At 45.0% G+C, this 14,811-nt stretch overlaps 1 protein-coding gene across 1 annotated transcript in view; it reads left to right on the top strand.

The window, feature by feature from the left end:
• Positions 1–14,238, top strand: part of CA8 (carbonic anhydrase 8) — a 28,789-nt gene extending 14,551 nt beyond the window's left edge. The window contains exons 4-9 of the mRNA XM_054179276.1: positions 1,241–1,336; positions 2,546–2,608; positions 3,899–3,947; positions 6,599–6,711; positions 9,595–9,767; positions 13,393–14,238. Of these exons, the coding sequence (XP_054035251.1) occupies positions 1,241–1,336; positions 2,546–2,608; positions 3,899–3,947; positions 6,599–6,711; positions 9,595–9,729 (456 nt within the window). The 3' untranslated portion in view covers positions 9,730–9,767; positions 13,393–14,238. The remainder of the gene's footprint in view (positions 1–1,240; positions 1,337–2,545; positions 2,609–3,898; positions 3,948–6,598; positions 6,712–9,594; positions 9,768–13,392) is intronic.
• Positions 14,239–14,811: the final 573 nt, after the last annotated feature.

The raw sequence follows: 14,811 nt of genomic DNA on the forward strand, positions 1-14,811 counted from the left end.
GTAGTATCACCAGACAGAGCCAGATTCTACAGGAGCTTGTAATTGCTGGTTGCACAGCTAACAAGACAGAGCTGTACAGCCTAGTTCTGACCAAGGAACAAAGCTTTCCAGAAGATTAAGAAGCTTGAGTTAGTTTAAAACTAGCTCCTTAGTAAAGAGTGTGGAGAGTGAGAAAAGTACAAGGGCAGTTGCAACAGCAGCACAGAATCAAGCCTGGTGATGATAGTGTCACAATCTGGTCTTCCAATTGTTTAATGTGCAGCTCTGAGGAAGAATTGTTCAAAAATGACAATCTCCTACTCTGTGTGGAGTATGACACACAGGTTTTTGTGTCATTTTTCTAGCTGATCCATAGACTTACCATGGGAAAATCTCTGCCCTGCTGAGCTTGCTGCCTAGGACAAGACAGCAGTCTGTATCTGGATAAACTGGGGTGGCTGCAGGCATGCTCAGAAGCCATTGCTCGTTTTCTTCTTTCCAGGGCTCAGCATTTTCCTTTCAAATCTTCAGAAAGCCCCTGCCTCTGTCAGAATGCAGACAAATGTCTGATCAGATTTCACCTGCAGAGGAGCGTAGCGCGGCGCGCCGCGGCAGCTTTGGCCCGGACCCGCCTGTTGACACAGTCACAGTCCTGCTCTCTTGCCATCGGGTGATCACCCTCAGCACTATTGTTCCAGCCACCAGAGGACAAGCCGGCTTTGGCGTTTCCAGCCGGCCGAGCGGCGGTGCGCAGCACCAAGGACATCGCCGTCCCTGCTGCGGTCACCGCGACTCGTTCGCTTCCCTTCCTGCCTAGCGCTGGGGGCTCGGCGAGGCGCCGGCGATTCCCTGAGCGCCCTCTCGTGGACAGCTGGCGCAAGCGCCAGGCTCCTCTCCGGGCACAGGAGATGTTCTCTCCTGAACCTTTCATGAGCAGCGTTGACTCTGTGTCTGGGCAATGCAAACTCCAATCTCAGGATTTCATCCTGTGGTTTTGTTCCTTTAGAAGCTAAAGGCAAATCGAGCACGCAACAGAGCTTTTCGTAGATGATAAAATATAAACACCAAGTAAATCCATGGGCAATAGACAGCTTGTAACAGGAACCTGCTCCTAGGTAGACGCAGGGCCATAGGCATGCACGTGTGTGTAGTTGCACATGCAGACACAGACATGCTGAGGCCTTGTTAATTGACTTTAGCTGCTGTTCCTTTATTACAAAGCATATTTCTCTACTGGTCTGTTTGCACTGCTTTGTTTCAGCTTCATCTAATGCACTGGAACTCCACGCTGTACAGCAGCATTGATGAGGCAGTAGGGAAGAAGCACGGCATAGCTATTATTGCTTTGTTTGTGCAGGTAAGTTTCCTGTGTTGCATTTGTTGCCATGCACTGTCCTTTGTCTGAGGAAAATGAGCTCCTTTCCAGCTTCTTTCATTTCTAAGGATTTCATAAATCAAAACAATGTATGACTGCAGGTGCTCTGTTCAAAAGATGCTTCTGGTAATTTCACCACAAACAAGGTGTTGGAAGGGACCTCTGGAGATCATCCAGTCCACCCCCCCTTGCTAATGCAGCAGCACCCACAGCAGGTTGCCCAAGTTAAGAATGTCCAGGTGGGTTTGGAATCTCTGCAGGGGAGACTTCACAGCCTCTCCGAGCAGCCTGCACCAGTGCTCTGGCAACCTCGCAGCACAGATTTATTTCCTTGTGTTCAGGTGGAACCTTCTGTGTTTCAATTTGTGCCCCTTTCCCCTTGTCCTGTCACTGGACACTACTGAAAAGAGTCTGGCCCCATCCTCTTGCACCCCACCCTTTAGCTTTTGCTAAGCATTGAGGAGATTCCCCCTGGGTGTGCTCTTGTCCAGGCTAACCAGCCCCAGGTCTCAGCCTCTCCTTCTCATAGTGATGCTCCAGTCCCCTCAGCATCTTTGTAGCCTCCACTGCACTCTCCAGTGGTTCCCTGTCTCTCCGAAAAGGTGTAATTCAAGCTGGAAGGTAGCCCCATAGTCTAATTGCTGTTGAGAGCTGCACCCTATAAAGAAGACTTTCAGTTTTAGTCCTCAAAGACCAGATTCTCATCCTCCTCATGAGAAATGACAAACTGTTCCATTTAAATGGGTTTGTAGGAAGAGGTTTAGAGTTCATGCTGAGATCAAATGGATTTTCTTTCACAGCAGTGTTATTAATTTGTTGTATCTCATAACGAGTTTATGAGTGCCTTTGAGCTTTACCTCTGTTTGAATTTAAAGATACATTGGTAACAGCTCCAACACTCAGCTAGAACTGCTAAAAATGGAATTTAGGAAGTCTTCAGCTTTGTATCCTAGAGGGCTGTGTGATAATTGCTTATGTAAGTTCTAATTCTAGCAGAGGTAACCTTCAGGTTAGTTAGAAAGTTATATATAATAAGTTCTTAAATAAATCTGAAACTTCAATGATACATTTTCCACTTCTAGTTTCTCACCAGGCTGCCCTCCCAAAGTCCCTTCCAACCTCTAATGTTGATTCTGTGATTCTGTGAAATAGCAGAATGCTGAAGCTCATCTTTGTCATGCTGTATTTCAGATAGGAAAAGAGCATGTAGGCCTAAAGGCTGTAACTGAAATTCTCCAGGACATCCAGTACAAGGTAAGGAACTGTGTCTGTCTGATCCAAGAGAAGGGCTTCAGATGTGTCTGTCCTAAAACTGTTTGTGAAAGACACCATCTGGGGGCCTGCATCAGGATCTCAGCATTTTACAGCATTCAGATAATGTGCTGTCTTTGTAGTGACTGCCTTTTCTGGTGACCAGAAAGGTTGATCTCCTGTACCAGTAACAGAGATGATGTTAACTTGCCAGTGGCTATCATGGAGTCAGTGTGAATGCAAGCACTGCAATGTGCTCAGTGAACACCAGCAGCAGTATCTCCAAGCTTATCTGGTTTGGATTTGCAGAGGCAGAGAACAGATGAACTGAGCAGCCAAGCTGACTTTCAGCAAACCCCACAATACCTCTTGTCAGGTGGATTATGTGTGGGGATCCTAAAGGGCAAATAAAAAGCCTGGCAAGACTGAGGAGAGAAGAGGGCTCTCCAGAATGTTGATGTTATCTTAAATGACCTTAGGCAAGTCATTTCCATCTCTCTGCTTTGTAATCTCTGTCAGCAACAGAGAAATAATCATACTTACCTTGGATTGCCAGGGACTTTTGGGCTGTGTTAATGAGGTGTTCTGCGTTGGTCTGAGCAGGTGAACTGTTCACTTCATGCTGAAGTGTGGCAAAAATTAGAAGCTGTTACTAGAAGGGAATTTGAAACCTTTTAGTCAAATAATACCTGGTAAACTTCAGTCATGATGTTCAACGTTGCAAACTCATTGTTCATGGAGGCGTCAGAGAGAGGAGCAGTGTGCAGAACCCTCTGGTTTCATTGCTGGAAGGGCAGCAAAGCAGGAGAACCTCATGAAAGGCCTTGCAATTGTGAGCATGTTGCACTAACAACTTTCAGAGGGTCAGCATCAAACTCCCTCCTGGCATATATAGAATTGTTTGCCTTAAATGTGTGGAACCAGCTTTATATTATGAAGCCTCATCCTGTTGGTCAAGGAAGAGCTCCTTTGGGCCTTTGTTTTTTTAAACTAATTTTGTATGGAACCTCTGAATTTCCTGTAGAGGTTTTCAAGGCTGGGAGCTGGAAAGAGCTGGAAAGGTACTAAAGGCAAAAAAAATGCTGAGCTAACCTTAGGAGTAAAATGGAAAACAGAATATAAAACCATGTTTGTGTAGCTGCAAGGGCAAATGCAGTGGGGGATTAAATGGGAGCTATTGATGAAGTTGCTTTGGGCAGGGATTCAAGGCTTGAAGTTATAAGAACACCTCTCCATTCATCATCTTTTTAATGAGAAACTAGAGATAAGATTGATTTGTATTCATTTTTCCAGGGAAAGTCCAAAACAATCCCCTGTTTTAATCCCAACTCTTTATTGCCAGGTAGGTGCCTTTGCTTACTTCTGTGTGTGTGGATTGTTAGCTGGATGCAGAGGTTGAGACAATCTTGATCTAAAGCAGAGACCAACTGTGTGCCTGAGAGTGTGTCCCATGAGGTGGTACCTAGTGGTACTAACAGGGATGGGGATGAGGTCCAGTTGGAACTTAGGATAAATCCACACCTTGGTGGTGTGAGTAGGATGTGAGCTTCTGCTCCATGCATTGCTGGCAGCACTGTGATGATTTGTGATGATTTATTGTCCCACTTGGTGGGGAGTGGTGTGCACTCCCTTCCCTGCTTTGGCATAAAATAGGAAGCATAAGGTTACCCACTTCCACAGAATCCCAGCATGGCAGGGGTTGGAAGGGAACTCTGGAGATCACCCAGTCCAGCTCTCCTGCTAAAGCAGGGCACCCACAGCAGCTTGCCCAGGATCACAATGTTCTGGGGGGATTGGAATCTCTGCAGAGAAGGAGACTCCACAACCTGTCTGGACAGCCTGCTCCAGGCCTCCAGCACCCTCACACCAAAGAATTTTCTCCACCTGTTCAGATGGAACTTCCTGGGTTCCAGTTTGTGCCCATTGCTCCTTGTCCCATCCCTCGGCACCACTGACAAGAGCCTGGTCCCATCCTCTTGACACCCCCTCTTTAACTGTTGATCAGCATTGCTCAGATCCCCTCTGGGGCTGTTCTTCAGGCTCAAGAGCCCCAGGGCTCTCAGCCTTTCCTCCTCACAGAGATGCTCCAGGCCCCTCAGCATCCTTGTCACTTCTGCTGGACTCTCTCCAGCAGTTCCCTGTCTTTCTTAAACTATGAGGTGCAGAACTGGACACAGTACTCCAGATGTGGCCTCACTGGGCAGAGTAGAGTGGGAGGAGACCCTTCCTCTATCTTAATGCACCCCCTGATTCCACTGGCCACCTTGGCTACAAGGGCACATTGCTGGCTTGTGGTGAGCAGGTCCTTCTCTGCAGAGCTTCCTTACCAAGGAAAGTTTTTGGCAGCATCAAAAGCAAAGCCATAATGCAATGACAGTCGTGTAGCATGCAAGGAGCAGTGGCAATGGGAGGCAAGTCCAGCTTCATACAGCTACAAGCTGAGGGGCAGCTGTAAGAAGCTGCCTCTACCATGCCTTGAATTAGAAGAGTGACTTGACAAATGCAGTGCTGCAAGATGAATGTTTCTGCAAGGAGTCCTGAGCTCCATTCTGTGTCACAGGGGCAGTATCTTTACTTTTACAAAGTAATCCAGGTCTACATTAAGTGGCGATAATGATATCAAAATAATATTGTTTAGGTTGCAAAGTCAAGTGCTCAGCAATTAGGAATTGCAGGAATTAAGGCTGCCTGTGCCTCTTCATGCATGTCAGAAAACATCTTATTTTTTACAGGACCCCTGCATCACAGCTCCTGTGTGATGCTGATGGAGTCACACAACCCACAGTTTCCATAAGTCATCTCTAACTGTGTCTTCCTCATTTTCTAGGTGCCCGACTTGAGATCATGGGGTCTGGTTTGCAGAAGTGCTGAGTGCTTTCACCTCCAACTGAAGTCAATGGGAGCAGTGCTCTGACTGCATTAAGTGCTATAGAAAGTTAACTACTCTGAGAAATCAGGTTCTAAGCATCTCACATGGAACACCTCAGATGGATAGATGCATTTGACTTTAACTTCTCTGTGCCTCAGTTCCCCAGATTTAAAGTGTGGGGGTAATCTGTCCTTCCTCACCACACTGGGGTGTTGGAAGGATAAATTGATTCATGTTTGTGAAGCACTCAGACACTGAAGAAATGAGTGCATTAGGAATAGAGGGCTGGGAAAATGTAACCCTTCTCACAAGCAGGATTTGAATAGCATGGGGTGAAGAAGACCAAGGACCACCTACTGTACTGAGGAATCCAAATCTCGTGAGATGCTTTTCAAAAGAAAAAAAAATCATTCACCTTTGCAAGCAGATGATGAAAGAAAAGGACATTTGTGGTCATGTAACAAGATGGTGTCACAGTGCATGCACAGGATGGGCTGAATTAATTCTTGCAGTTCTTAACTTTTGAGTGTTTGGTAATGCAACTTGCTTTCAATGGATTTGAACTTCCCTAAGTGAGAAAAAAAATTACACCAACAACCCCAAATCTGTTCACTGGCACTGACAGGCTTTGTTAGCAAGGCTTAGTTCTACCGATACTCCTCTGAGCAAGCAGTGAAATGGCAGTAGCAGGGTAAAAAGCGATCACCACAACCCCTCTGCCTTCAAAAGAGGCTGTAGCTTTGGACACTGAGAGGAGTTCTGCCCCTCTGTGTGACTCAGTTTAAGTGCACATGTGATTTTTCACATCTCCAAAGCAGCATTTTCATCTTTAAAACACTCATCTGCAGGGGGAAGTTGCTGTAATATAACGACCCCAGGTTCATTCACATCATGTAGGAGAGCAGTGGGCAGTGCTTGGCAGGTTGTGAATTCACACCTTAGCTTACAACATACTAACTTCATCATATGAGCAGTGGCAGGTTGTAAATTCACACCTTAGCTTACATCACACTTAACTTCATCATGTGAGCAAGCCCAAGGTTGTCACAAGCTGTCACGACTGGAAGACACCATTATCTTCCTTGATGGCATTAACCTCCCCCCTCCATTTCTTTGGATTTCAGATCCCCTCCTGCGTGACTACTGGGTGTATGAGGGCTCTCTCACCATCCCACCCTGCAGTGAAGGTGTCACCTGGATACTGTTTCGCTATCCTTTGACCGTGTCTCAAGTGCAGGTAAGAGCTGGGCTTCGAGTGACCTGGGGATGTGGTTAGGAGCTGAAGGTTATAGCGTGCAAAGATACAGCTATCAGGACATTATATCTGTTCCCCTTGAAGATCCCATTAGATCAGTACATGGCTTTTCAAGTAAAGGTTAAACCTTTTGAGTCACTGAAAGCCATGCAAAGGTCAGAGATGAAGAACCTTGTTATCCTTCATCATCTGCATTTAAAACAATTCTGCAGTGAAGTGAGAGAAGAAGCAAGGAGCCAATGGGGAAAAAGAAATTTGATTCTTTGGAATTGTAAGCTCTCAAATATCACTGCCTTTTGATGGCAGAGGAATTGAAAAAGCACAGGGAGACAGTGGAGGATGAAAAACATTAACACAGGACAGTGAGCTGTATGGCACTGAACTATATTTAACTTCTCTTGCTCTTCTTTGGTTCTGTTTGATTGATGTCGGATGGAAATCCCCTGCTTAAATTTGATTTCACACTTACATGTTTTAAAGTGGTTTCATTTTCCCCCTACCATGTGAACCTGTCGATGGAAAACATTTCAAATCTGTCTACAAATAACCCCTTTACAAACAATGAAAACTCCTGGTGATTATTCTCCCACAATCTGTGAATCCCAGATGGAGAAACGTGGGTTTGATTTAAGTGAAACTGCTTAGGATCCTTGAAGCTGAGCACGTTAATGTTCATTACCTGCTCCAAAGCCTGTGCAGACAGAAGGGGAGAAAAAGTGTGGAAGGTGATAAATGCAGATGTAAATTAATTCAGCTTTTATAATCTAAACATTTTGGTACTAATCCCAGCACAATATTATAACAATTAGATACCAACAGTGCTTCTTGTCATCTCAAAACTGAATTCTAGTTCTTAATCACGGGATAAAATACAGCTCCCAATAAGGTTATCTGGGTGGTAACTGCAACTTCAATGTATCCCATCATCAATCTGGTATTTATGTGCTTTTGGGAGGTGAAATTTTATAACTACTTACTGCTGAGTGAAAGGAAACAGAACTCTGTTGATCTGCATGATTAGATTCAGAATAACTTTTAAAGATGAGTGCATTTTGCACCTCGGCAGCTAACTGTCCAGATGCAGTATGGATAAATAAAAAGGAGTTAATCAGAAGTAGCAAGACCGTAACTATTGTGCTGTGGCATATTTTATTTGATGCTAGTTGCAGATTTTGTGGTCTTTTTGCCTTCTTAATCCAGTCAGTGCACAGAGGAGGGCATAGTTCGAGCAATCCCCATGTGGTGGGAGGCGGTGAGAGGGTGAAAGAAAGGGGAATTAAGCAGAGAAATGCAGCAGTTGATATTGTTATGTAGTCATTTACCACAAGAAAACAAGATGCTGGAACGTGGTATGAAGGATGTAAGTCTCCAGAAGAGCATATTGTGTCTGGGGAAAAGAGTGACCCACAGTGCCTGAGGAAATGAATGTGTTTCCTAACCATGACCTTTGGGTGAGGGGAGGCTGGTTGGTGGTGTTGCATTGTTTGGATTGGTATAAACCCAATCCAACAAGAACATGGCAGGGATGAAGGGCATTCAAATCATGGAGGGGAATTTTCCCTGCCACTGACACAGGTAAGTTCTATACAGAAAGAGTGATTACACATTGGAATGGGCTGCCTGGGGAGGTGGTGGAGTCGCCATCACTGGAGGTGTTCAGGAGAAGACTTGATGGGGTGCTTGGTGCTGTGGGTTAGTTGTTTGGGCGGTGTTGGATTGGTTGATGGGTTGGACGCGGTGATCTTGAAGGTCTCTTCCAACCTGGTTTATTCTATGTATTCTATGTATTCTATGTAAGATGTGACACTGGGGCAGAGGGAGAAACTGGAACAGATTCATGCCAGTATGATCCACAACACTTTGTACTTGTGGGTCAGCATCAGTGAGAAAACCTCCTCACTGCTAGTGATGAATGCAGCAGGATTAAAGTCAAGGTTGTGCAGAAAAGGCTTATTAAGAAGGAGGGATACAAATTGTACTTGCATCAGATACTGCTTTCAGATGTTGATTGAAAGAAATATGAGGACAAGCAAGTGAAAGGTGGTGATTCTGGGATTCTAAAGTCAGCAGGGACTGAGAGTTCTTCAGGATACCCAAAATAAGATTTTGAAAGTGGCAGAATATTTTGCTACAGCTTAGACAGCCAAGATTTTAACTTGTAATTAGCCTTTTGGCTTCAATTAAGTATCTGGCCTCCTTTGTGCATGTGGACATGAGTGGCCAGGAGAGATTCCATTCAAAGGGAGATCAGAAATGCAAGAGCTTTTGTCTCTGGAAAGATGCTGTATAGCACATAACCATTCTGAATCAGCCATGGAAGGCTGGGAAAGGCACTTCATGTTGTTAAGCCTACTTGTGGCGTTAAAGCACAGATTTCAGTGCAAATGGGTTTCTAATGGATTTAAATACATTGTTTTTGCATGTGTCATTAACTTGTGGAACTTTCTGCTGTGGGATACTAATGAACACAGCTTAGGAAAGTTGAAGAGATTTGTCTAAATGTTGGTAGCCTCTGTGGTTACAGCTGGGAAGAGATAAATTCAAGGCTTTCTAGTTTCTGTCCCTAAGTGCTACAGCTATGTGGTTTTTGGCCACTTGAAGAGACAGCAATCCCACCACTGGCCTAGGCAGCTTGTTCCTGGGTTTAACCACTCCTTCAGTGCAGAAATTTTTCCTAATGTCCAACCTAAAACCCCTCTAGCACAACCTGAGGCTGTTTCCTCTCATCCTGTTGCATGTGACCTGGGAGGAGAGACTGAGCCCTGAACACTCCAGCTTTCAAAGCGGCAGAAGTGGTGGACAGGGCTGATTTTAATCATTAGTCCCATCATGAAGAGTGTTCCTAAGCTTCCTCCTGCCTTTCAGATAGAGGAATTTCGCCGACTGAGGACACATGTTAAAGGTGCTGAACTTCTAGAGGGCTGTGATGGAATCCTAGGAGATAACTTCAGACCAACTCAGCCACTCAGCGACAGAATCATCAGGGCTGCATTTCAGTAGCAGAAGAGGAAGGAGAACAAACCCAAGTCATTATTCAGGTAAGTAAAAGCTCAGCAGGAAAAAAAAATCAATAACATTGAAAGAATAGAATAGAATAGAATAGAATAGAATAGAATAGAATAGAATAGAATAGAATAGTAGACCAGACCAGACCAGACCAGGTTGGAAGAGACCTTCAAGATCATTGCGTCCAACCTATCATCCAACACCACCCAATCAACTAAACAAACTAATTTTCATAGGGGAGGTTTAGCTGAAGGGGAGAAGACACTGAGTTCACTTCAGCCACATCCCTGGGTTACATGTTCCAGCATTTTATCACTCTCATTGTCCTATCTAGGTCAGTGATGGGGCTCCTTAGTTCAAGTCAGGCTCTGTGGTGGAGTTAAGCCTCTACAGAGCATTCTCTTGATCTTCATAAGAAGTTAACAATGACCAGGCAGCAGATAACCCCTAAAAGAGACTGATAATTCAGTCCTTCCAAAGCTGAATCTATTAAAACCAAGGGGGAAGATTATCTTTCCTCCTGCATGTGACAGAAATTATTAAATGGGCTGAGACAGCGGCCAACAATCTCACGGTCTTCCCACACACTGCAGGCATTCAATACAGTGGAAACGTTTTTATTCGTATTTTATAACCCTATTTAATATCTACATCCCAGAAGCTGAGCCAAGAAAGCAAAACACTGGTCCTTGAATATTATTTCCTCCCTCCCACATTTCATTTTGGGCACATCCCTAAGCCCAGTTCTCAATTCCACGGCTCTCTGCAGTCACCAAACGCCGTCGCTTTAATCTTGAAATGGATGTTGCAAATTCATCCTGGCTTCTGCATAAAAATTACTTTGGGGGGGGGGGGAAGGATAAAAAAATCAGAGCAATATTAAAGTACAATCTTTTTTTTTCTGAGAGAGTTGAATAATGCCCTCAGGCCAGTGCAGGTAATTCAAGTCTGTAACAGTGAAATTACTTGACACGCCGAGTTGGAAGTTTTAAGCACGGAAGAGTTTCCTTTACAATGCTGGAATTGAAATGGAAAAAGTGCCCTTTTTTTTATTTATTATTTATTTTCTCTCTCCTTTTTTTTTTTTTTCCTTTCATGTCTGAAATTTTATTACATTTGTCAATACTTAGATTCGTTTTGAATAATAGGATTTGTCTTGGCCACGCTTCAGAAAATAATCTGCGCTTTTGGAGTCCCAAATGATGGAAGCTGCGGCAGGAGCAGTGTGGCGAGCAGGGCAAGAGAGGGGATTCTTCCCCTTTACTCTGCTCTTGTGAGACCCTACCTCTGACACTGCCTCCAGTTCTGGTGTCCCCAGCATAAGGACACAGAGCTGTTCAAGTGAGTCCAGAGGAGGCCACAAAGGTGATCCAAGGGCTGGAGCACCTCTGCTGTGAGGACAGGCTAAGGGAGCTGGGGGTGTTCACCTTAAAGCTGCCTTCCAATACCTGAAGAAATCCTGCAGGAAGGCTGCAGAGGGACTTTTCATGAAGGTGTCTAGAGACAGGACAAGGGGGAATGGTGTGAAGCTGAGGGAGAGCAGGGTTAGACTGGAGCTGAGGAAGTTCTTCAGTAGGAGGATGGTGAGACTCTGGAACAGGCTGCCCAGGGAGGTTGTTGATGCTCTCTCCATAGAGGTGTTCAAGACCAGGTTGGATGAGGCCTGGAATAGCTGAGTCTAGTTGAGAGGTGTCCCTGCCCTATGGCAGGGAGGTTGGAGTAGACGATCTCTGAGGTCGCTTCCAACCTGAGCCATTCTGTGATTCTATGATTTGGCATGGTAGAAAAATGACTCTGAAACAGGAATAAAGGCTAACCATGATTACCACCAGCAGCAGTACATCCAATCAGTCTTCTGTCAGACAACATCTTAAGTGTTGCTATAACAAACACAGCTGAAATCTTCAGACTGCTTGGCAATTAGGCCCCTTTCCAAAAGTAATCCATTAACACAATAGCTGCCCAAATCCCAGTTCAACTTAATTTCACTGGCTTTGATTTTTGGACTAAAAGCATTAAGCTTGAACTAGTGAAAAATGTACAAAATGTGCATTCAATTAAGGAGTAATTAGATCCTCAATCACCCTTACATCACACTAGGGATTATCCAAGGAAGGAGAGAGATACTCCTCACTGCAGTATATAAAACACTTTTCTTAATTAGTTTAGCACTAATTGAGACTGAGAAAGTGTCACTGTGTCACAGTGCCTACACTGAACCTTAAGGACCCAAAGGTTTTGGCTTCTTTTGAGCTTCCTTGCTTGGATTTTTCAGTCTAATTCCTGGAGCCTGTATCTGCTGTCCAGGCAAGAGGAACTTTCCTGTGCAAGTTGATCCCTTCGCCCTCATGTCAGGAGCCTCCTGAAAAACATACCAAGAGAGGCTGCCCAGAGAGGCTGTGGAGTCTCCTTCGACTGGAGACATTCAAAACCTGCTTGGATGCCTTCCTGTGTGACCTGCACTAGGTGGTCCTGCTCTGGATGATCTTTTGAGGTCTCTTCTGTAATCTTCCTGAGCTGGAGAATAACTTGTTACTGCATGGTTTTGGATGTTACAGCCTTGTACCAAACCCCAGGAAGAACTGAGAATCCTCTGAACTACACCTAGAGTACCAGTGGCTAAAAACAGCTCCTCCATGAAGGGCTTACAGTCTCCCGTGGAAGGCAGCTGGCAGAAAGTTCTTCAAGTTGACCATCAGGTGGTCTTGATGCCACACACCATGACTTTTAGGGATATTGGGTGATGAGCAGGAAGCACATGGAAGACATGGCACCCATTGTCTTAATGGTGGCCATGGACTTAGCAGTACTGCTGGTGACTGGCAGCCTCTACACTCCCTGCCTCTATCAGAAAAAGAGGGGGAACTCTAGAGCTGTGTTGACTCTCTCTGAAAGCCTTTGTAGCCCCAGGTGACCATTTGCACCCAAGCACTTAGTGGTTTTTTTGTGTGTGTATGTACACACCGAGCTATAGTTAGCACTAAAATAACCTCAGGAAAAAATGAGGTGATGTGTGCAGCAGAAAATAATGGTTTGACACCCTCAGACATGCTGCTTCTGACCTGGGGCAACCTGAGCAGCTGGTTTCCTAAGGTTCTGCTGAGGCACAAGAAGATGCTTGCATGAAACCAGATGTTGATTTACCCCTGCTGCTAATGAGTAAGAATATTACTGCTATTAGAAGAAACAAATTGGGTGGTTGCTTTTTGTCTCCTGAGCCCAACTGACTCCCTTCAGAGCTCCATAGTCAGTGCTTCACTTGGTAGGGTCCCTAAAATAGTGGAGAGTGAAAAAATCCTCTGTGACTACTCTTATTTGCCTTCCTGCTTTGCAGCCACACTCCCATCATTAGAATCAATTACCTGATTGATTCAGAAGGCTGATGGTAAAGCTTTGTTCATCATTTTAACACTGTGTTTAACTTTGCTTTTTTATTGCCATTTCCTCCATTGCTAGTAAATCTTCCTGCACTGCCTTTGCCCTGAAAGAGAAGAATCAGGACCATTATGTCACTGAAGTATACCCTGGAACTGCCCCCACCTGCTGTCATGAAATCCTGGCTTTTAGTTTTCCCTGTCTCCCTGGCTGGACATAAACAGGCTTTCAGACCCACTGCAGAGGAATTTCAGTAACATAATTGTTCCATTCTCTTTTCAGAGAGGGGGAAGACAATGCTCCCACAGTGCCCTCAGATGAGAAATGGAAACTTTGGAGGCTGCTGCTTCAGTTGAACCACAAAGCCTGTATTGTTTGTCTCCATCTAATTCAGCCTTGATAGACAGCTGTGACAGTTGCTCTGTCCACACAGTCCAGTGACATTCTGGGAATGGGGCTGTAGGTTAAAAGAGGAGAACATTAAACCTTCCAATTCACACTGTTAACTATTTTTAAATGGTAATTATCATTGCTGACCTAAGTTTCTTTGCCATAGCACTCAATAGTCACCTGTGATCCAAATTCCACTGATTCTAAGCTGGGTCTGAATGTTACGATGTAGAAATCCTCGTTCCTGTTTTGACTGTTAGCTTGAATTTCATTCTGCATCATCTCCTGTGCTGTCAGTAACCATCCTTTCTGTAGAGGGGAGGTGCCTCCTGTAAAGCTAATAAAAACCATTGTTCACAGAGAGTATTATCCAAACTCAGAATTAATTTTGGGGTGGGAATGAGTGCTGCTCTGCCAAACCCCTGCACTTAACATGGTTTAGCTGAATAAAGCTGAATGACATTTGCATTACCAGGAACCTTACTGAAATAAAGGACAAAACCCAGAATCACCTGGATTGGTTTCTCCTTGGTGAGCCACAGAACTTTGCAAAGAAGTGTTAATTCAGGCAGAAAATGATCAGCCTGTGTTCTCCTGTGAATTATGACAGTTCCCTTTGTTCTGTACATTGCTGAGGGTGGTGGTCTGGGGGCTTGCTCTGCTTGTCCTGAGCTCTCTGCACAGCATGGGGATTGCCACGCCGGGCCACACATGGCACATCTGACAGAGCAGCTAAGGAAATGTCAGTCTAAGCCAGTTGAGTCAAGCACAGAGCTTCTGCTGCCTCCAAAACTCCAAGATTAGGATGAGAGGAGATGGCTAGGGCAGGTTTAGGTTGGACATTAGAAGAAGCTTCTTTACTGAAAGGGTTCTCAAACACTGGCACAGGCTCTCCAGGGAGGTAGCTGAATCCCCATCCCTGGAGGTGTTTGAAAGATACAGAAATGTGGTGCTGAGGGGCATGGGTTGGCACCAGACTTGGTAGAGTTAGAGAATGGTTGGACTCAATGATCTTGAAGGTCTTTTCCTACCAAAAGGATTCTGTGATTCTAAGATCTGGAGGACAGCATCACTAATGTGGTGGGGAGTAGCTTTGATGACCATGGCTGTCAGTGAGATCCACTTTACTGGCATGAGGAGGGCAGGTTTCTGCAGTTCATGTGAGTGGAAGAATGCTGGAGGTACAGATGGCAAGCTCCAGGCCAGGGCACAATGGAGATGCAAACCAAGAGTTCACAAAGGGGAGGTTACTCCTTTGGAGCAAGTCTGTGAGTCATCAATCACCAAGTCATCAGCAGGCAATGGTAAATG

This window comes from Dryobates pubescens, chromosome 3 (assembly GCF_014839835.1).
Source record: "Dryobates pubescens isolate bDryPub1 chromosome 3, bDryPub1.pri, whole genome shotgun sequence".
Lineage (NCBI taxonomy): Eukaryota > Metazoa > Chordata > Aves > Piciformes > Picidae > Dryobates > Dryobates pubescens.